The 23,701-nt window shown below is 38.0% G+C and overlaps 1 protein-coding gene across 7 annotated transcripts; it reads right to left on the reverse strand.

The window, feature by feature from the left end:
• Positions 1-898: 898 nt before the first annotated feature.
• On the reverse strand, positions 899-22,153 carry LOC127807632 (lysine-specific histone demethylase 1 homolog 3). Of its 7 annotated transcripts, none has more exons than XM_052345641.1 (11): positions 21,947-22,153; positions 19,324-21,755; positions 12,620-12,761; positions 10,025-12,340; positions 9,809-9,902; positions 8,666-9,144; positions 7,501-8,217; positions 7,098-7,172; positions 6,413-6,652; positions 5,247-6,317; positions 899-2,049 (listed from the first exon to the last, which is right to left on the reverse strand). In XM_052345641.1, the coding sequence occupies exons 2-9, from the start codon at positions 21,552-21,554 to the stop codon at positions 6,587-6,589; spliced, it is 6,120 nt and encodes a 2,039-aa protein (XP_052201601.1). In that variant the 5' UTR covers positions 21,555-21,755; positions 21,947-22,153; the 3' UTR covers positions 899-2,049; positions 5,247-6,317; positions 6,413-6,586. The 7 variants fall into 7 exon arrangements, with proteins under 7 accessions (XP_052201601.1, XP_052201600.1, XP_052201606.1 ...); XM_052345640.1 differs by having other exon boundaries at positions 5,247-5,282; positions 6,173-6,652; XM_052345646.1 differs by having other exon boundaries at positions 5,169-5,282; positions 6,173-6,652.
• Positions 22,154-23,701: the final 1,548 nt, after the last annotated feature.

The following is a 23,701-nucleotide window of genomic DNA, read 5'->3' on the forward strand; positions in this document are numbered from 1 at the left end:
TTTGACACACAATATAATCAAATAATAATTCTATTAAGTGTCAAAAGTGAAGTGATGAAGTTGCATTTTTAAAAATAATAATTAATTCTATTCTAGTCTATTATTTATTAAATTTAAAATTTTAAAACATTAGAATATATAAAAAAATTAATTTAAATTCAAAATAAACTAAAAAAAAGAAACTCGAGAGACTAACAATTCTCGAGAGACTCTCTTGAAGGCTACTCCCCAATAATCCCCAAGAAATTATCAAGAGAACATCTTTTGAATGCCTACAACAGACTCTCTACGGAATCTCTCCCAAATCTAAAAATATCAACTAACTTTCAAAATATTCACTTAGATATCCATAACAAACAATTTTAAAAGACTTGAATGTTCTACCACCCGACAGTTTCAATTTTTATAAATAATGAGTAATTCCTCTTATCAAGACATGATTAGAACTCCATTCAAATTATATTTTTATTATTTCTATACACTTTCTTTAAGACTGATTTAAATATTAAATGATACTCGTAAAATTGTCTATTTTTTATTTCACACATTTCTCAAAAACTAAAAAGTTAGAAAAATATATTCTCTCACAATTACAAATTTATTATTATACCTAAACAAGAACAAAAAAATAATTTCAAATGAAATAAAAGCCACTAAGTATTGGATTATTACTCACAAAATTGCTATTCCTATAAAACTAAATTGATGCCCATTATGATAATTAGACATATTTTTAATGTTCTAAATCGTTCTCAAACATTCTTATATTAATTTAACGAACTTAAATATATATAAATTGGAAAAATGAATACACAACCGAATCATCATCCCTTCTTGAGTAACTCTGGGTCATCTAGACGCCATTTTTGGGCATATTTCAGTTGAATAAATAAACCCGTTAAAATTCGATAAATCATGCAATTCAATAATAATAAATCATGCCATGTTAACATAACGTTAGCACAAAATACATGTAAGAACGGACTACGAAACTAACACAATGAGGCATCGTTAATGGCTGCATTGTGCATTGCATTTTCAAATACCGACAGACATCATGGTCACATCGTCCAAAAGAATGCTATTTGGTTGATATTCGGTGTAGATGACATTATTTACAAAGCCAAAGAATGAACAAAGCGCGAACCTTCCTTCCTTCCTTCCTTCCATCCTTGGCATGCGGCCGGTGGCAAACTCAGCCAAATTACCCAGAGCCAGATTGAGAATCAGACGCGGACACGGCCGAAAATGTATACATGCATTGCAAACTTGCATGTATAATAATAACAATCACAAACCTTGATTCCACGAGACCAACAGGGTAAATGTCACTCAGTGACCACTAATGGGTATGCAGCTTTCCTTGCATCATTCCATAGACAACAGCACAGTCAGACTCATTGGCGGATGGTCAAAACTCCGCATTTATAATAATGACAATCAATCACAGCCTTAATTCCACTAGACCGGGTGAATGTCACTCAGTGACCACTACTGAGCATGCAGCTTTCCTTGCATCATTCCATAGACAACAGCACAGTAAGACTCATTGGCGGACGGCTGAAACTTCGCATGTATAATAATGACAATCACAGGCCTTAATTCCACTAGACCGGGTGAATGTCACTCAGTGACCACTAATGGGTGCGCAGCCTTCCTTGCATCATTCCATAGACAACAGCACAGTCAGGCTCATTGGCGGACAGCTGAAACTCCACATGTATAATAATGACAATCACAAACCTTAATTCCACTGGACCAACCGGGTGAATGTCACTCAGTAACCACTAATGGGTGTGCAGCTTTCCTTGCATCATTCCATGGACAACAACACAGTCAGGCTCATCGGCGGACGGATAAAACTCCGCATGTATAATAATGAGAATCACAAACCCTAATTCCTTCCACTAGACTGGGTGAATGTCACTCAGTGACCACTAATGGTTGTGCAGCTTTCCTCGGATCATTCCATAGACAACAGCACAATTAGACTCAGTGGCGGACGGCTGTCTGCCATCTGATTTCCAGCAACGTTGATTACCTCGTCCCCTGAAATGTGAACATTTTCACTTTGATTAGAAGGGTTCAGATCCCCCTGCTATTCACAGTAGAGTTTCCACTGAGCACAGGAATAATTAAAAACACCTACGTGAGGCTTGCGATAATATACACTTTTTATTGAATTTATTTTTAACCCTGCAAAAACCTACTTAAACCTCTCTGAGATTTTAAAATAAAAGGCCCATATACTAATAAGCTTACAGAAACTCATGTAAGGTCTAGATTTTTTTATGAAAAAATTCTGCAAAAATAGTCAGGACATTTATAAAGAGTAGAGAAAAGTGTTGGTGAAGTTACAACAGCAGCATGCCAAACTTTCATCACTGTATAGGGTCGGTTACATGAATTCTAACTTTTTATTCATTTCTATCCATGACCTTGTTTTATGTACAACCCATCTACATGGGCTTGGTTGGTACACAGATAAAAAAGTTGTAATATGACCTAAAAGAGTATAACCATGTCTGGCATTTCAAATGAGTTTAGATAACTTAAGCCAAGTTTTAATTTATCCCACAAAAATGAGATAAATGGGTAATGCTAAGATAATGATTAAACAATAATAAATGCACCTTGTTTTACACAATATGCATTTATTGCATCTTGTTTTTTGTTTCTAAAGAATGCTATTGGATAGTTAAATAGTTCAAAACATGATGCATCTATCATCACCCAATATAATTATTTAGAGATTGAAAACAAGATGCAATAAATACACCATGTTTAAAAACAAATTGCATTCATTGTCACTTAACCATTTAGGACAATGGTTAGCATCATCTGAGATAAATTTATACCAAGTCCAGGCATTATATTTTTCTACAATTAAATTTTAGTGTCAAATAGACAATTTTGCCTATCGTCTCTCATTTCTCTTCATCATTAACTCTCCTTTTTCTCTCGCTCTTCAGCTTCTCTCTCTTTACTAATGGTACAAAATAGCGCGTTCTCTCTCTCTCCACTAAATAATAAGACAAAATAGCCATCCCCCCCCCCCCCCCCCCCCCCCAAAAAAAAAAAATAAAAATAGAAGCATTACCCGAGATAAATTTATACAAACTAAAAGTATTATAAAGTTCTAGTGCCAAGTAGACAATTTTGCCTCTCATCTCACATTTCTCTTCATCAACTCTCTCTCTCCACTAAATAATGAGAAAAAATAGCAATCTCCCCCCCCCCCCCCCCCCAAATTAGCATTACTCGAGATAAATTTATACCGAGTGCAAGTATTATATTTTCCTACAATTAAATTTTAGTACCAAGTAGACAATTTTGCCTCTCGTCTCTAATTTCTCTCCATTAACTCTCCTTTTTGTCTCTCTCTCTTTACTAAATAATGGGACAAAATATTTCTCTCTATCTCCCCCTCCTCACTCTCTCTCTCCATTAGCATTACCCAAGATAACTTATACCAAATCCAGGTATTATATTTTCCTACAATTAAATTTTAGTGCCAAGTAAACAATTTTGCCTCTCGTCTCTCATTTCTCTTCATTAACTCTCCTTTCTCTCCCCCCCCCCTCTCTCTCTCATCTTCTCTCTCTTCACTAAATAATGGGACAAAATAGCCCCCTCTCTCTCTCCCCATTAGCATTACCTAAGATAACTTATACCAAGTCTAGGTATTATATTTTCCTACAAGTAAATTTTAATTCCAAGTAGACAATTTTGCCTCTCGTCTCTCCTTTCTCTTCATTAACTCCCCCTCTCTCTCTCTCTCTCTCTCTTCACTAAATAATGGGACAAAATAGCACATCTCTCTCCCCATTAGCATTACCCAAGATAAATTATACCAAGTCTAGGTATTATATTTTCCTACAACTAAATTTTAATGCCAAGTAGACAATTTTGCCTCTCGTCCCTCTCTCTCTCTTCACTAAATAATGGGACAAAATAGCCATCTCTCTCTCTCCCCATTAGCATTTCCCAATATAACTTATACAGTCTAGGTAATATATTTTCCTACAATTAAATTTTAAGGCCAAGTAGACAATTTTGCCTCTTGTCTCTTGCGTCTCTCTCTCTCTCTCTCTCTCTCTCTCTCTCTCTCTCTCTTCACTAAATAATGGGACAAAATAGCCATCTCTCTCTCTCTCCCCATTAGCATTACCCAATATAACTTATACAGTCTAGGTAATATATTTTCCTACAATTAAATTTTAATGCCAAGTAGACAATTTTGCCTCTAGTCTCTCATGTCTCTCTCTCTTCACTAAATAATGGGACAAAATAGCCATCTCTCTCTCCCCATTAGCATTACCTAAGATAACTTATACCAAGTATAGGTATTATATTTTCCTACAATTAAATATTAATGCCAAGTAGACAATTTTGCCTCTCGTCTCTCGTCTCTTATTTCTCTTCACTAACTCTTTTTTTTTTTTTCCTCTCTCTCTCTCTCTCTCTCATCTTCTCTCCATTCACTAAATGATGGGACAAAATAGCCATCTCTCTCTATTTTTCTCCATTAGCATTATAGGAATAAAATTTGTCTTCCGCTACCTCTTAGGCTAACAACTTGTTTCATTCCCCACCAACTCCCCTCACAAACGCCCTTTGTTGGTCAAGTAAAGTTGCAAGTCCCAAGAAAATGACTCGAAGAGTTTTAAGTACCACAAAATACTATTAAGGATAGTTTTAGATACTTAAAAGCCCTTAGATATTGTTTTTAGATTTGTAACTTTGCCAACACTTTTCTCTATCAATGGGAAATGTCTTGACTACTTTTGCAAATTTTTCTACATGAAAATCTAGACTTTAGGTAAGTCCTTAAGTTAAAAATGGTTTGAGTGGGTTTCTATAATGTTAACAGCAAGTTTAATGGAAATTGAATATTATGACAAACCTTAGGTAGGTTTCTGTAATTATTCTTTGAGCATATTTGGATGAAAATAACAATTGTTATCCCATAGCTTATGAATCAGTGCCTTCTAATAGAATAAATTAAGGTGTCCTCAATGCATAAAACTTCCCGCTTTTGTGGGAGGGAGTTGGGGTGGTTGCATTTATATGCAGCCTTTCCTTTGCTTTTGTACAAAGAGGCTGTTTCCATAACTTAAAACTTTATAGTCATAAAAGATAACCTTAACATTACTACCAAGACTCACCCTCAAAAACTATAAAGTTGAAATCGTGTTAAAGTTGTTGCCAAAAAGAGTTGAGTAACCGCATGGATGCACACATACCTCTCATTGACAAGAAACGCCCACTTGTATTTTGACCTGCCAAGAATAGAATGTACAGGTGTTAAGAGAGGAGACAAATCTTGTGATGTAATAAAGGTCGCCCTGGGTATTTGAATTGTTTAATGGTTGCTATTCTTTGAAATGCGCATACATTGTGAAAAAAATCCTACTTTTGTTCCCTTGCGTTGTTATTTCAGGAATTAAGGAGCAATAATAAAATCTGAATCGTTGAAATAAGCACCTATTTCTTAGCTTAAAAAAACAAAAAAAGAAAGAAAGAAATAAGGTTCTAGCAGAACTGAATGTTGACCACAAATAGTTTGATACCTGAAATACTGGTTTGGTTTGCCATGTACCTGTTCCGAAAAAAGGTGTCCAGTGTATGATAAGATGATTTTTGTATACAGCCTTACTCTTGCAAACTAAGTCTCGAACTCGTGGAAGAAAATATTTGCAGAACTGATTCAAATATAAACACTCAAGCAGGACTGCAAAATGTACACTTCTGCATGTGTGCAAATATATATGTGTGGTGCGTGCGTGTGTAGAGAGAGAGAGAGAGAGAGAATAAATTAGACCTCAGACCCTAGCACTATAAGAAGCAAACGTTTATGAACTAGGATTTTCAGCAAAAATGAACGGAAGCTTAACATTGGTGTTCAGATTTTTTTTTTTTTTTGGGGGGGGGGGGGGGGGGGGGGGGGAGGAGGATGAAGAAAAACTTAAAAAACTGCTGAAAAGTGCAGAGAAATTTAGCTTTTGTATATTTTGAGACCAAAAATAATCCTAAACTGTACAAATTGTCATTAATCCAATAAAAATGTCAAAAACAAGTTATGTTTCATCTATGATCCCTGAACCAAAAAGGGTCTTTACCATCTACCCTAAATTACAACCTTAAGTTTATGATGAACACATAATATTACCTTCAAATAGACTTGATGCTTATAAGCAGATATTGAAAACTATAAAACTTGCATCAAGCACATTTGCAATGTAGACGGCCTTAGTTTTAACCTATAACCGTTCCTCTTGTTCTGCAGCATAAAGTCTGCCGGGAAATGCACCAAGCTGCCAAAACACCTGACCAGTCAAATTAAATTCATATGGATACATAGGTTTTTTTTTTTTTTTTTTTTTTTTTTTTTTTTTTTTTTTTTCAGCACCTTCTCAACCACTGACAGCATAACGGGTATGTCACCATAGAGCATGGTAGAAAACTGGTTTGAAGCCACCTTCTGGCATTTAACGGCTAACTGATGCTCTGAACTCCAAGCACCAACAACCAGGAGCAATCTTCTGCAGCTACACAAAGAGGCTGCAGTTTGTCCTGAGGGCCATCAAGATTTCACAACTGGCTTCATTTCCATGTATCGTTCAATCAACCTGTCCACAAAGGCCCGAATCTGCATACAAAATCAAGTAATTGATCAAACAGTGGGGAAAAAGGCTGAAAAAGCATCTTATGAAATCTGAATGGGAATATATTTAACCTAATTGAACACGTTACTTTGATTGTTCTTTGGAATATAAATCAGACAGTGATAGTTAAAAATTACATCATTGATTAAAAAAGACGAAAAAAGTTATGATGGAAATTATCCGTCTCTGTATTGTGGGCAAAGTGACATAAACAACTTTACAATGTGCAGATATTGTGGAAGAGCAGGACAAAAAAAAAAAAGGTTTCACATTGGGGAAACGTAATCAAGCCAAACCCCAAGGTAAATTCAGTTAAAAACTACTTATTGATGCAACAAATTGAGCCCACTGGAGGATACTGATAACAAATTAAGAGAAACAGAAGTACCAGGAAAACTGAAGTACAGTAACACATAAATTAATGCAAACCTTGTTTTTACGCTTGGAATCAAGGAACTCATAGACAGCCATGGCTTTCTCAGCATCTGTTGTCTGCTCCATGACCTGACATTTGGGGAAACATAAAACAAATTAAACAGACTGACCATGAAATAAACGCTTGGTATGTTGTTGTTGTTGACCGTGAAATAAAGAAACTGGCAGAGACTCTTTGTTTAACCAAACCAGCATAATCTACAAGGATGTACTTAGACAGATGGCCACAGCTGTTATTTCACTTCCATAACTTCTGAAATCAGATATACAAGGTACCAGATCTACTTGTGCTTCCATGAAAGCAACCAATAATGATTCAATTGTCAAGGTATGATGAAACAGCAACAAATATATGGTTAAGGAAAAGAAGCATAGAGAAGAAGGTGATCAAAACAACCTTAGTTGCAGTTTTCTTCATAATTGACTTGTATCCTTCCTTGTCAAGCTTCTTTGCTTTATAAAGAGGCATAAGCAATGTTGCAACATAATCCACAACAGCCTGTTTAATACGATCAACCCCCCTTGGTTGATTTGCAGTCAACTCTTTGTTTACTGTAACTTGAGAAACAGAGCCCTCATTTGCTAATTTCTCATGTTTCAAGGAAGGCTGTCTTGTATTCATGTTTGAATCATGTTCATCCCTTATATGCATGGTCCCATGGAAGTATTCAGACTGTGCAGCAGCAGCTTGAGATTGCCATCTGTCAATGGCAGTAGAATCCTTTACCCCAATACTGCCATCAGCATCAACCCATGCTTTGGTAAATATGTTGTTATCCACAGCTGCACTTTCAGCAGAATGCTCCTTAAAGTTTGAGCGACAAGCAATTTCATTGGAGTGGCTCCGCTGTGAGAGGCTATCAACTGGCATTACTGAGTTGTCAAGGTTGACACAAGCAGCAGAAAAATCAACAGACCAATCCCTAACTCTGCAATTCCTAGAATCTATTTCTGATATACAATCCTGTCTTCCTAAAGCACCACCAGACCACTTCCTCCTAGTATCAGACTCATCCACTTGTGAGTATTGTTCACGTCTAGCAAATTTGTGAAATGACAGTATCTTAGGAAGTGGCTTTTGTGTGTTGCACTTGGCTTCAGAAGATGCATATGCCTGCAATGCAAGAAATCCATTTAACTAGTACTACGAGGCATCTGGGACACAAAACAATAAAAAATGACAAAAAGAATAAATATGCAGAAGATGGAAGAATAGGTGAGAGAGAAAGAAGAGGGTTTTGCCGATGGAGGGAGAGGGGAGAAGCACATTCATGGGTGCCAAGATGGAGTGGTAGGGCATATATGGTAGTGAAAAGAAGATGCCAATGGGAATGAAAAGCTATGTTCTGTATTTTGGTTTCACCAACTTGTATGCTACTCATAATTGAAGAATCGCCAAATTTTGCAAACCATGAGAGAAAATATACATTAGAACAATGTCATAGAAAACGAAATGCATGCAACCCTTACATAAAAATGAAAGATTCAAATCCATATAATATGCACCCAAAGAATGGTCAGTAGAGATGTGCAATAGCAAGAATATCAACAAGAGAAACAACCTCAGCAGCTGCAACAGCTGCAGCATGAGCTGCTTCAGCAGCAGCAAAGACAGCCTGTGTTTCTTCAGACATTACGAAGTTGCTGTCATCCTCAACCTTGGCATCTTCTCTACCGACAGAACCCTGAGACCTTGAAGACTTAATCTCTAATTCTGAGTCACGGCTGGTTTCCAACTTGACATTAGTTCTCTTAATGTTTGAGGCCCGGGCCATCTGACTTCCAGAAGATGTAGAAATCTGTGAATTTCCTTTATTATCTGGCGGGCCATGATGAACACGAAGAGGTGGCTTTCCTGAAGGTTGAGATTTTCGTCTCAAGGTGTCAATAGCGGTTGCTTGCCTCAGTAACCTTAAACCACCATTAGAAGCTTTTTCCTTGCGGAAAACATCAATCCACATGTTAACCAGTTGACTAGCAATGGCACGTATATCACGACTAGTATGCACACACACTTTCTCTTTCACAGTTTTCCCTATACCTGCACCAGCAGATACGACCAATAAGATGTCAGCAAAGAAATGGATGTTCTTTTTAACCACATGTTATAACCTTGCTAAATAGCACTCCAGAAAAGAATCATGTTATCATCCTGCTGCCAACACAGGGTTCAATCTCTTGAATGCATCATTACATTAAAAAGCATACATGCTTATTGGATAAAACAGTTAAACAATATGGACATAAGATATTGCCGTTGGTAAGGACAGCTTGCAACGAAATTCCTGGACAAATCTTGAAGTGAAATATGTACAATAATCAAGAATGGCCAAACCAGAGAAATATTTCTTGAAAGAACAAGAAGTAGAGGCCAAAAAAAAAGCCCAAACCATGATAACACAAGAAAAAACTAGAACCGAACTTGGATCTCATGAACAGTTTCCAACTTGAAATAAATAAATCACATGGGATAAGATTTTGAGGCCTGCAATTCCCCTCCCCCACCCCAGGGCCGCCCCCCAAGAAAAAGGTAAAAGACAAGCAGCAGCACAGATTCATCACCACATTGATGTCAGGAAGAGTATTTAGTTAATTCTCATTGACAATTCTTTTATACTAGTTAGAGAAAGAGAACAGAAAACCAAATTACTTTGTCCAAATGACCCCTCTGTAACAATATAAATAGAAAAACCAGAAGAAAATACCTGACAAACGAACTGCAAGTAAGTCAGTTGAAACGAGCACAAGAAGTCGAACACAATGGCGCAGAAGTTGAGTCCCATCCTTCCCCATTGAATCCTGTTATAAACAATTCAACATGAGCTCAAAAACTTCAAATGCCAAAACTCCTAATAGAACTTTCAGTAACAGAAATAATAAATAATGAGCAAAAAAGAAAATAAATTATGGGAAGCACATACCAGTATCCAAGAGTTAAGTGTGGTGAGCCCTTCTTTAGTCCCAACAAAAGATTTGAGAACTCTCCCAGGAAGATTTAATAACTCTTTGGCCAGAAGCAGTCGTCCAGCAGTTGTTTTTGCATTAGAGAACATCTCCCGAAGTAATGATTTCTTGGTGCAAATTTCACTCCCATCCAAAGAGTTCTTGTATAGGACATTAGATAGCTCAATTGCTTCGAGCCTCTTCATAATGTCCCGAACTTCAATTCTTTCACTATCAGTGTGTCTTTGTGCAGCCCCCGTTGCCTCTACTTCCGCTATGTAATCATTTCCAGTACTCAATATATCAATTATACGCACAGCCTCTCGAAGACCACTCATCATTGCACCACCCACAGTATCAGGATGCTCCTTGCAGGTAGCTTCACCGGCAAAGAATAGACAATTTTCAACTGGCCTACCCAAGATATCATAGTCTTCTCCAGATGCACCCAAAGCAACATATGAGTAAGCACCACAGCTGAAAGGATCCTTCCCCCAATTTGTTACTACTGAAGCAACCGGATCAGGGACTGCACTTCCGCCAAAGAGTTTACGCAAAACTGTTACAGCATGGTTTACATGATCGGAAGAGCTCATATTTTGGCCTTCTATAGCTGCCTTACCAACAATCAAGGCAATAAGAACAGGTGCTCCAACAGTTTTCTTGACGTTCCAGAACATGAAGCACTTGCCTCTTTGGTTCGTCTCCTCTGCAGTCGCACCAAAGTAATCAACAGAATCATCCCAAAAGACTTCAGGAAACTCCAAAACCACTTTATTAACTACACCAAAACCAAGCCGCTGGATTGATAAATTTTTCCATTGGGGCAATGGTGGTGAAAATTTGATGGTTTCCGCCTTTAGACACCCAAGGGGAACCGTAATTAGTACTGCATCACCAGAAAACTCTCTACCATTTGATGTGCAAATTTTGACTTTGTTACCTAATTCATCATTTTCTCGGCACTCCTTTGTACAGTATGAAATATCTGTTACCACATGGTCCAAGTGGATGCATAGTCCTCCTCCCAAAGATTCAACAACAGTGCTGTAACCCCCTTTTATCATACAATGAGCACCTCCAAAACCTCCATAAACATCATCCTGATTCCAGTAAGGAAGAGAGACATCTTTGAGCAAAGCGGCACAACCGTACTCCAAATGAGCAAAATGCCAATTCATGATCCTCCTCTCAAGAGGACTCAAAATGTCGCCTTTAGAAATCCTCCTCCCAGAAACTTTTCCATGAGCATCAGCTTTCTCAGAACCAGCTAAGACATCTGAATAATTATGCAATTCAATTTCCGCATGATCTCTTGCCAGTTGAGCCATGCGACGTCTCTTAAGGGCATACTCTAAACCATCTTCAAGAGACATTTTCATTGCTTGCTCGCCCTTCTGAGCAACAACAAGTAACATGTCATCTAGAAGGCTATTGTATTCTGCCTCTAAATTATTGTCCATACTTTCAGGGACTTTCTGGCCTGTAATAATATCATAAAGAGGGCAGTCACTGTTCAATACAGTCAACTCAAGCCCCAACTGAGCACAAATTAATGAGGAAGGATCTGGCCTCCTTTCTGTTGCGGCATCTGCCTCAACACCTGTAATGATGCTAGCACCAAGATCCACAGGAACTGAAAGAGATGAGTGATCAGTGAATACACGTCCCCCTATTCTACTTCTAGCTTCAAGAACAATAACAGAAAAACCTTGGCGCTGCAAATGGCGAGCTGCAGTTAACCCAGCAGGACCAGCTCCAATAACGATGATACTCTTCTTGCCCTCTGAACCACACTGCAAGCCATGATTCTCCTCCATGCAATCCCTCGAGGTAGATTGAACCCCAAAGGAGTGCTTTACAGGCTCTGGAGATATTACAGGGACTGCTCCGCTACCCAATGCTTTGCAGCATGGGCTGGAACCCAAAACTTCCAAACTAACCGTCCTGTTGGGCAATTGTGTATCAACAGAATCATTTTTGTGCAATTCATTTGCTCGACATTCATCAGATTTTGTAGAAGAATCTAGATCCACAGTGTGTGGAGTAACAAGTTTCCCATCCTTCGAGGTTTCTGCTTCCTGGCTTTGGCTATCTGTATTACTATTCTTTGTCCCCATGCATGCCTCAGAAGTCCTGATCTGCCCAAGGATAAACGAAACTCCATCGTATGCATCAGCATCAGTAGCCCCCGCCTTTTCCCCATTATTTTTCTCCTTTAAAACTCTGAAATTGTGCACAGCACTAGGTTCTGTTCCAGCCTTCTCAGAAGCAACCCCAAAATTGATATAACCCTGTTAATGACTTGTTTCTTCAGTAAGTTCATTCTGCTGAAAACTTGTTAGCAGGAGGAATAAATAAATTGAAAAAAGATTATTCCTAGTAGAATGACTGAGCAGATTATGAAGCACAGGTGAAAAAAGTAATGCATTAATTTTGACAAGCAGAAAAGGGAAGAGGAAATTGGAAACTAATACAGTAATTTTCAAAAGCAGAAAGAGGAAAAGGCAAGTTAGTAACTAATACATTAATTTTGACAAGCAGAAAGTGGAAGAGGCAAATTAGAAACTTACACTTCGGTCAAGAAATGCATATATTTCCCTAACTAGAGAAGCACGTGGTGGTCCACCAATTGAAGGACCAGTAGAGACCCCACATTCTGTGAGAGGCAAAACACGGCTGACATCCTTACTCCAAAGATTTAAGATATGGTTCCTGCATAACATAAAGCTATTACTCACGGAATAACCAAAAGGACTTCTTTTTCAAACAGAAACATCATATCATGATACTAGATAGAAGTCATAGTACAGTTCATCGTATTTTTTACCTGATGTTCACTTCAAATTAAAAAAAAAAAAAAGAAGAATTCCCAAAGTACAACCATATCAATAGTGTTAAAAAGAACTTTGAAGAGAATAAAATTTCTTGATTCTTCCATTCCGTTTGTAAGCTAATAAATATACAAGAAATCTCTTAATAATTCTCCTAGAAACTAGGAACAGATTGCAATCCTAATTAGTAGGACTAGATAACTTTACAATTTACAGATTTACATAAGAGATTAAAAACTTAAAAATAAATAAGGCTTTATCTTCTAATCGGCTCCAATCTTCCCGGCTCCTTATCCTTTTTTATTTGTTAGCCAATAATCCATCTTTAAACTTCATTCATTGACAAATAGAATCAAAATTCAAAACCTTATATCAGGAATAGTAAGTGAAAGGTCAAAGGTAAGTGCTCAAAAGACCTCAGCAATAAGGTGCAACTAGTAAACCACGTATTAAGCTCTTCGCTATGGCTACTCATGAAATTCCTTTTACAATTCTTATTGACAATATACTATCAGATGAAACCTGCAAGATTTCAACTCCTAAAGCAACTAAAAATGGGATTGACTTCCTCAAGTAAAGGGTAATCTCAACCAGCAAGAAAGAAAGTTGAATTTTGACCAGAAAAGAATATGTATCCAACATAGCAAGACTTAGAAATTTCTAAACATGGGCGCAAGTGGAATTAAGATGCAGAATTCTTAACAAATGAAATACACATGCTAAAATAAGGAGGGAGCATAAGATGCAAACCCTTCAACCCCCAAAAAAAGATGAAAATGGAATCTTTCAGTTTAGCACTCGATCAGGAAAAACGGAAACCGAGTGCACAAAGCTCCCACGGATGCAGGACAAAAGGTTAGATATTATGCAACCTTACCCCCACAAGCAACAAAATGAGAACATTTATCATTGTCTAAGGAAAAAAACACAAATATAAGAAAAATGAAACGAGAAGCATAGATAGTCCTAAGTCATTCAACAGACATAAACTGGATATTGCTAAAATATGCCACAAAAATATACAGAAATGAAAGCACCAGCGAATTCAAGCAGCACTGAGAAGATCATCTTGGTTCTATATTATTAAAGAAAAAGCATGGACAAGTTGCATTTATCACATCCAAGACCAGATAAAATACCAGGAATAAAAACAAGGAGCAGGAAACAAAATCATAAGCTCTAGACCATAAAAGTCTATTCAATCAGAAGGATCAAGTCTCTTAGAGAACTACACTGGCTCCTTAAAATTGAAAATACAATGGAAGGTGGAAAAAAAAAAAAAAAAAAGAAATCAAGCATCTAACATATCAGCACTAAACTGGCACCCATACTCCAAGAAGTTAGTTCTATAAATACATTTCACTTATCATCATTTCAGCACGCATTATAAGTTCAATGTTGCAGATATCTCTATGGCATTCAGATAAGATATCCAACAAGGTGGGAATAATCTTAGTGGCCAAATATATTGCAAAACAAATTTAGAAATTGCAAAGCCAAGTAAATTTAATACCATGTATCTCAGTGGTATCCTGTAGACAAATAAAGATTCACTTTTGCAATTCTCAATGCCAACTAGTCCTTATTTTGGTAACATGAGCAAACTATGAAACTGGTTGGGCATATTTCAAATATTGGCAACTCATATACACCATTTTACAATTAATGCATGTTTATTTTCTGTTTGGCATAGTTGTCAAAGGAGTAAGGTGCACTGAAGCACATATAGTACCTGGGACCTGGGCACAAGGCAAAGTGTGAGCCTCATGCATGCAAGGTGCACATTTATTCAAGATGCTTATAAGTTACTTATACATCATTATTTTCAATATATACCTATATAGAGGTAAATACAAACTCATTAAATCATGCATGGCAAACCTAAATGTTAAAAAAAATAAATAAGCAATTTGTGAAGACATTTGTTTTAGATTAGTTTCTGTACTTAGTTTTTTCCTTGTTGATAAATCTGTTAGCATTTTTCCCTAATGTAATAGGTGTTTGTTAGTTTGTTTTAAAGCTGACCGGAAGGGGTTTATTTCGGTCAGGGTGGGCAGTTGGTTGTAACTGTCCTGCTCACCTCTATGATCTATAAATAGGGGCTGGGAGGGCTCAGAAATAGCATGGAAACATTGGGATATCTTGAGAGGGTTTAGCAAGAATGTGCTAGGCCGAGAGAAGGGTTATTTTATATGTTCTCTTGGGGTGTTCTTCTCTGTTTAGTCTAGGGTTTTTAGACTGAGGGAAAGAGAGGTATTTTCTAGTGCGTGTAATCGCTGTAAGGATTCAAGATAGTGGAGTTTTTCATGGGCCCAAGGCAGTCTGGATGTAGGTCTCATTTATGAGACTGAATCAGGAAAAAATCTTGTGTCTCTTGTGTGATTTGTTGCTATTTGTGTTCCTGTTTCTTGTGCTTTCTGTCGAGTGTTGTGTATCTTGATATTTGGGGGTATAATCAGTGAGTTCTTGGAGGGATAGTTTGCTGTGTGTGTGGCGGTCTTAAGAACAACACAATTAATTCAAACTCTTCAAGTTTAGCCTAATAACATTACTAATTCAGTTTGGGATGCCTTCATATAACTTTTAAATTTAATCAAAGTAGCAGTGAAAAACTCAACAAGTAACAGAAAATAAAATTAAAAAAAAAAATCCCATGACAAGCAGTACACAAGACTGGTAACAGCAAGCACTGAAAGAGTGCAAAGGGAAAAAAATTTAAAGACCAGTCTCAGCACAACCACTGCAAAAGGGGGTAAAAAATAACTGAAAAGAAAATAAACATGTAAGTAGAAGCAAAACAAATAACATAGAAGTAAAAAGTAAATAGAAAACCAAAAAAAAAAAATTTGAAGCACAGTAGCAGTCCTGTCACGACCTAAGCACCACCTTCAAAAGGTTGATGCCTAGCCCGGACTTAAATAGCCCAGCACCCCCTCCTGGTCAGTCGATGTGGGATTCACCAAAGTCACTCACCAGCTGCTACGCACCGGGTCTACCCCCCCCCCCCCCGGACACCTGCGTGCCCGCACGTGCTGGCCCCACCATCCACTAACAGGAGGTCAGCTCTAATACCACTTGTCACAACCCGGTGCATTGCAGCCGGTGAGTAACCTTGGCGAATCCCATATCGGCTGACCAAGAGGAGGTGCTGGGCTATTTAAGTTTGGGCTAGGCATCGACCTTTTGAAAGTGGTGCCTAGGTTGTGACAAGTCCAATCTCAGCAAGCACACAGTCGCACAAGCAAAAAAAAAAAAGTGAAAATCAGACAAAAGTGCAAAGAAACATGGTCGCCACAGGACGTTCGGCTGTCCCCAACAACCCTGGTAATGAAAACAGATTTCTAGGGGTAGCCTTCAGCGCCCTCACGCGGCCTGCAGGCAGGCACGTGAGTATCATGCGTTGACAGCTGCTCGTGCATCAGAATTCTGGCAGCCCTCCGACCACCACTGATAAACTCATCAGGCCTCAATCTAGTCAATTATGCCTTCATATCAACAAGAAACATTTTCTTCGGTGACAAATCAGCTAATAGCGTTTGGAAAACAAAAGAAAATAAATAAAATACCTTTAGTTTGCAATGAAGGAAATAGCCAACAACTTGACTATAGGTCAAACTACTGAAGTTGGATCCTTTGCCTTACTCATTTCAGAGGCACGTAGAGTTTTGTTGGTTGATGAAGAGAAATAACCGATTAGGGTTTAAGTTTTATACAAAATTATTTCAATATTTTTAAGTTCTGCATGAAGGTGGAAGCTTCATGCACCTAGCTTGTGCTGATGGAGGTTGCTAGCTTGTGCCTTGGCTATTAAGAGGCACACAAGACTGTGCCCCTGTCTCCCACACTCCTAGGCGCACTTTTGACAACCATGCTGTTTAGGCTTTCAAGAATATCTTTCTTATCATGTGTCAATGCGTGTTTGATAAACGAGCTTTTGACTACTTGAAGAGTGGCCAACAAGTTATCTTAGGATTTGATCTTTTTCCAAGCTTCGAACAGTTGGGAAGTGGAGTATTCCAAAGGTTGCAACTATGGGTGGGCATCTTTCTGACTAGATGAAGACTATCTGTAATGGAGTATGGCTCATACAAGTGTGAGGTCCAGCCTTTCCATAAACCTTGTTGTACAGGGTGATTCTTCCTATCCAATCAAAGGAATTAATTCCTAATGTTCCCAAAAAGATTGTATGTTCATGTGAACAGCAGCCCTCAGCGTATTTTGGCCATTGATGGACATTGTTCCTGGGGAAAAAAGAAAAAGACATTGTTAACTGGTCTAGTGTTATTAAGCAAGATGGGGAAGTTAGTTGGCCATTACTTAATTTATATTGGACTTGCTAGAGAGTTATGGTGTTTAGTGCTAGGTATCTTGATGCCCAGTTGGTTTTTCACAGATAAGCGGAGGACTTCTTGGGGTTGGAAAGAAGCTAGGATGGGCAAGAAAAGAAGTAAGGCTTTGGGGATCTGTGCCTTTAGCATTCATATGGCTGATTTGAGGGAGACAGAACATAAGATCTTTTAGCATATCATGTTATACTTTGTGTCATTGGGGCAATGTTGACCGGTCATCAAGGGGTTTTTTTTGTTGGTGGGTGGGATTTTTGTTTGAGGGGTGGGGGGAGGGGTGGAATCCTTGGGTGATTGAATATAATGATTTCTCAGTTTGTCCGGTAGTATATTGCTGGCATTATTATGACACCTTTTCAACTACTAATTCCATTTTGTTAACCATAAAAAGGAATACAAGATAATACACCAGTCAGGGTTCGCATCATAAAAGATGACACAAGGAGGGTGCAAACAGAGGAGTGAGGTAAGATATGACACAAGGAGAGTGTTAAAAGAGGAATGAGATGTTAAAGAACTGAAACAAAACTTCAATCAAGCAGCAAGTATCACAAGAAAATTATCAAACCCCAATAGATACCATGTTCCAAGAAATTCAAATAGAATTATTAAATTAGGAAATCTGAAAAAAGAACATAACATTCCATAATAGTACCACAGCTGTGAAACTTTAGAAATCAAGTTAAATTTATAATTCTATTCAATTCCATCCATTTATGATAAAATCACTAGGTTGAATATTAACTTGCAAAGAGTCTTAATGAATCTATTCAAACAAATAAATCAAATTTCAAACACAACTTGAATGGTTCAATCAAGTTAGTCAGGGGAAAGACGCCCATAAGGAACTATGATATTATATTGCCTAAGGCACTAGGTGCCCAAAAAAGTGCTCAGCAACAACAAACAAGCGGAGATCATAGATCAATGTCACTAACAGAACCAAGAAAAATAACGAACCCAAACAAAGCAGTGACACATCATTGACGCTACCCCCACACTAGACCAAACTCCAAAGAGAGATTAAAGGAAGGGTGGCCATTGGAGGATCACCACTCCCGGGCGACCCTAGCCATGAAGAGCATTCACTGGAAGGGTCAGCAACGCGCCATCACGTGCTAAGGGTTCCCAACGTGTGACAACACCAGACAATCACTGGTGACAACTCCCTGACTTGCCTGCCTCAGATCTATGAGATGGTGGCTGTTACAGTTATAGGAAAGTAAGAAACATGGAAGAAAGTGAAACTGAAACTGAAACAAACATCTCATTTTCTCTATTTTCTTTTTATTTCTTCTTGGTTACACCCTGGTGAAGCCTGCAAGCTTGATGCCTCATCTGATCCTGGGATGCGCCTAAGTGAAGGAGCCTTTTAGTAGACGAGACGCTTCCATGGCACCTTGCGTCACTAGAGCCCCTCTCTCGCCTTTGACTATACTAGGTTGTTCAATAGTTGACGTAGGTTCAATAGTTGATGAGCCTTCCAATTTCGTGTAAGATGAAAAATATCTTCTGTACACTTCATCTCCATACCCAGCTCAGGGCACTCCCTAAAAACGGTCCATGCGCTTTGACAGATCTGTTAAGATTCTTCAAAGAGCAAGACCGTTACGTGGTCCCCCCCCCCCCCCCCCCCCCGGCACCTTCTTTAATAAAATATTCTTTACTTAACAGAATTGGTATATGGTAAGACTTTAGAACTTGCCAAAATTCTGATTGTTTGCAATTCCAGAAGATATTGGAAAAGATACTCAAAAAGTTCTAGATTATATAAGAACAGGAAGAGTATAACAAACGAGCAAATCAAATTCTTAGTCCAAAAAGGGAAACTAAACATAAATGAGCACATGAAGGAGATTACAATTCTATAAAAGGTTAATAAAAAAAAATGGAATCTATAACAGAAAAGTTAGAACCAATTATTATTAAGTTGACTTTAGCATTTTCTAGGATTCTTTTAAACGTATTTGAAAATTACGATACGCAATTAAAACAGGAACCCAGTTGGCAACTGGAATGTAGTGTGCTGTTTCTGGCCATGATTTGACAGCTACCAAAAAATACCTAAAAGCACAACTTGCTAGGGTAGAAGCTAACCTGCATTGTAGATATTCTTGAAGCCCACCTTTGCGCTTTAATACTTCCTTAAACTTAATCCTCTCAAGCGGACCAACTGCATGAGCTTTCAATCCAGCCGATACTGCTGCTGCACGCCCATTTTCAGCCTCAGCAGCCATGTTTGGGGAGGAACTGAACTTTTCTCTTCCTCTCAAGGACCGATCACCATCTCCAATAAGACGGCTTTCAAGAAAATCTTGGTCATGTAGCAGAACTTCCCAATCCGCATCCCCTTCATATGCCATGTCCCCATGCCTGCGTTTTTTAGACCTCCGCAATGTGCGCTGTAATGATGACAGCTTCTTATCTTTAAATTCAGGATCAGACAGATGCCCTTGACCTTCTGCATAACCTTCAGCACGTTCTGGTGTGATGGCTGGAGAAGAGGCTCCAGTGGCCTCTCCACTGCCTGAAAGATAATCGTTGTTGGCAAGAGAAGTTTCTTTGGGCATACCATCACCAGTTTCCACAGATTTCCCCCAGTGCTCCATTTGGATAGTATGTTCAGATTCCTGGACTCCATGAGCTGCCTGTGGAGGCAATCTACAGTTGGATATGACTGTATCCTCCTTCTGTGAAGAAACTGAAGTAGGAACTGGTTCTTCGATGCAAATACCAGGAGCTTGATTCAAATCATTACAATCACTAGAAATTCCTTCCTTTTTAGATGTATCTAATGCAGGGTTAAAGGTCTCTTGGGATGAATTTTTACATGATATGTTTAATGAATCATCACCAAAACAAGCCTCCTGACCTTCTTTTCCAGAAGAGGTGCAAATTTTCAGGTCTACATTGAAAGGAATAACTGCAGAAGGGCTCTTGGGTTGTTCATCCATTGTACCATTGAAGCCCGCATTTGACACATGCACATCAACCTGGTGGATGTCCTGCACTTGTACTGGGAAAGACAAAGAAGTTGGGGCATTGGCAGAATCAGGTGCCAAACCAATTGTGTTCAATCCATCATTCATAGTCGGGGTTTTTGATATGGTTTCCTGACTAGGAAGAGAACAATCATCCTTCACATCCAAACCTCTGGGTTCCAGTTGGGGTCCTTCTTTAGTCGCACATGTCTGCCCATTGGTATCATCTTCTTCAACCCTTGCTGTCTTACAAGCACATGCACTTAAGAATGGTTGAGATGTTCGAAGAAGTGGATTTGGAAAACAAGCATCTGCAACAGATTCAGGATATCCACCATGAATGTTGTCACCAGGTCCCATTTTCACATCTGGAGTTATCAGGGTGGAAGAAACCTCTTCCACGGCATTACTGGGTAATGGATTCTCTTGAACATTCTCAGCAGTTGTCTCCTGTGTCCCATTCTTATTCTGATGATAATCGGCCAAAATAATTGGCAACCTGTCAGATGGTAGATGCAAACTTTCATCCCCTTGTGGACATTTCTGGACCAAGGACACAGATTGAGATCCTCTTGTAACCAATGGCAGGAAATCCTCTGAGCCATCATCAGAGCTCAATGCAGTCTTGGCAACTTCAGTTTTCCTTCTTTGTTTCTGCCTAAGATAACAGAAAGATTTCTTACTAGACCCTGCCTTCTTAAAGAAGGCAGACAGTGAATCGTCTACATTATCATCCAGAGAAGGATTGGAACCTTCCCTGCCAGCCAAAACGCATTCTTTCTGATTATGGATTGAAATATCCCCACATCCCTGACTGCCCATTGCATCACGACGAACAGCTCTCTTTGGATTTGAAGCCTTCCTAGATCTTTTAACTTTTTTATTACCCCTCCTACATAAACCTTCACCAATAGCCACGACAGATCCATCCTCAACAACCATCTGACCTGTCTCCACAACTTTATTTTCCATTGTGAAACTTTCATCCTTCACATGTCTGTCCAATGATTGACCTGACAGGTTTGTCGCATCTCCACCCAAACTCCTCTCTACTGCTATACTAGATACACTTTCTTTCTTTGGACCCTTCAACTTCTTCCGGAAAGTAGCCAATGTATCATCCATACCCCCCAAATCCTCGTTTCCAACCGCCAAGTTTTCTGCCATAGCCTCAACACCCTTGCCTTTTTCGCCAACCCCATCCAATTCCTTCTTAACCTTCTTGGGGTTTCTTTTGCTTTTCAACCCAAACAAAGACCCAATTGGCTCATCATCACCGGAATCCAACCCAACCTGAATTTGCTTTGATCTTTTCTTGTGGCCAGAGTGCTTCTCCTGCCGTTCCATCTTCTTAACCCTAGATTTTGGAAACACGCACCAAACCCTAACCCTCGCTAATCTTCCTTGTCAGAACCAGCATGCAAACCCACCTGAATGGATCACGAATCCGACCCACCAAACTCCATCAATCCATTGTCAACTAAACAACGCTCATACCCGGGACGCAAATTCTTCTCTTCGACCATCCAAATCCATATGCAGCAAAACCTAAGCAAACCAAAAAGCCGACATACCCAATTCAAACCCTAGAATTCATACACACATGCACATAATCAACCATATCATGTCACAATCAGCCAGTTCTCAACAAGTTATGTCAATGCTACTCTTGGCAAATTCTACAATATTCCTCCTAACAAAACTAGGGTTTTCCAGGAGAGTACCGGGAGAGATCATACCTGTGCCTCGAAGCTCTGATTCGGTAGCCCTAATGGATTCGACGTCCTGAGAGAGTTGCAAGCCTTAGCATTCGCCTTCCCCTTCGCCTTCGCCTTCCACGATACGAGACCAAGGTCGAGGCTCCGCCCTACCACTGCGACTACTGGAAGCGAGATAGAGAGAGGAGAGAGAACGTGAACAGTGCTATAAGGGGAGTAACGTATTCAACCATCCATAGAGGACTGCCTTTTATATGGAAAGAGAAAATTAAAAAAAATTAAATACAAAATAAATTAAAAAATGAAGCTGTTGCGGCAAAGGTTATTTCAAGTTTTCAACCCAAAGATGATTCTCCAGTCTATGTGTCAAGCTGTGCAGTACACAGCATGGATGGAAACTTCTTCGTTTTTTTTTTTTTTTTTCAACTTCTACATGATTCTAAATCATATTTTTATAATTATATAATTTTCAAGAGCACTAAGTTGATCTATTATTGTTGGTAGAATGCATGAATTATTATACGTAATTTGTCAAATCTCGATTCTTTGTAAAAATAACTGTAAATTATATAAACGTAAATAAAATTTGTTATGTGAATGTAAAAACATTACAATGGAAATAAGTGATTCTTATATGATTATTTCGTATTCACTTCACGAGCAATAATTTGTTGTTTGTAATGCAAAAGAATGCGAAGTTATATAAAAGTCTCGATTATTAACACAATAAGTTAGTATTTTTTAATCAATATATTGACTATAAAAAAAGATATATGAAAAGTATTCAAGATAAAAGTTATTTATATTATGTTTATTAAATTTATCTGACAACCATTACAAATTAAGTCAGATTATTATCTTATCTTTTATTATCTAGATAAATTTATATTAGATAAAAAAATAACGTAAATATCCTTTAATATATTTCAAAAAATTAAACAAGTAGTCTAATTCAAAATCTAGAATACTTCGTAGCCTTATGTTAACTATTCCATGTATTAGTTTTAAAAACATTTCAACCTTATCGTGATATAATTTTATTTTAGTAATCTTAACCAACTTAGCTAAAAAATAATAATAATATGGCAAAACTGGATAATGCATCAGGCAAGCACTTGCCAGCAAGTTGCCAAACAAATAACAATGGTCGCTGAAACACAGGGAGGTGCAATAGTCAAAAAGGAGTCAATCAGTGGCAATTGAGTGTACTAAGAAACATTGGTGGATTACGAGATAAAAGCTAGTCTTTTATTTTTTATTTACACATTCATATACCATGTGCATGGTGTGTCCATATATATCATGTGTTACCCCGCGATTGATGAAAATGCATTTTATTACACTGCTTAAAATCTATGAATATGCATGGGATTTTTAAAAACTATGAAGTTTTTAAAATTTCAAGACACCTTCTTGTTACATTATATAAAAAAAAGTAACTGTAATCGTCAAAAAAATAAGAATAGTTATAGAAACACAACTAGGTGTGACGATTAAAAAGATTTGACGAGAGTTGTGTTAAAAGGAGTTAAAATACAATGTTGACTGATGAAATGATACTAGGCTCTTTTTCTCATTTTTATTTACATATCACGTGCATGGTTTGTGCATACCATGCACGGAACCTCCTATAGTAATGAAAAATGTGTTCTATTATAATGTTTAGGGTTTGTTTTTTTAAATCATGAATTTATAATTTTATGTATTTTTAAGAGTACAGATACTTTTAAAAGACAATATATTCACAAAGTTTGAGACTTGCTTGAGGAAATGCGA

This window comes from Diospyros lotus, chromosome 8 (genome assembly GCF_014633365.1).
Source record: "Diospyros lotus cultivar Yz01 chromosome 8, ASM1463336v1, whole genome shotgun sequence".
Taxonomy (NCBI): Eukaryota; Viridiplantae; Streptophyta; class Magnoliopsida; order Ericales; family Ebenaceae; genus Diospyros; species Diospyros lotus.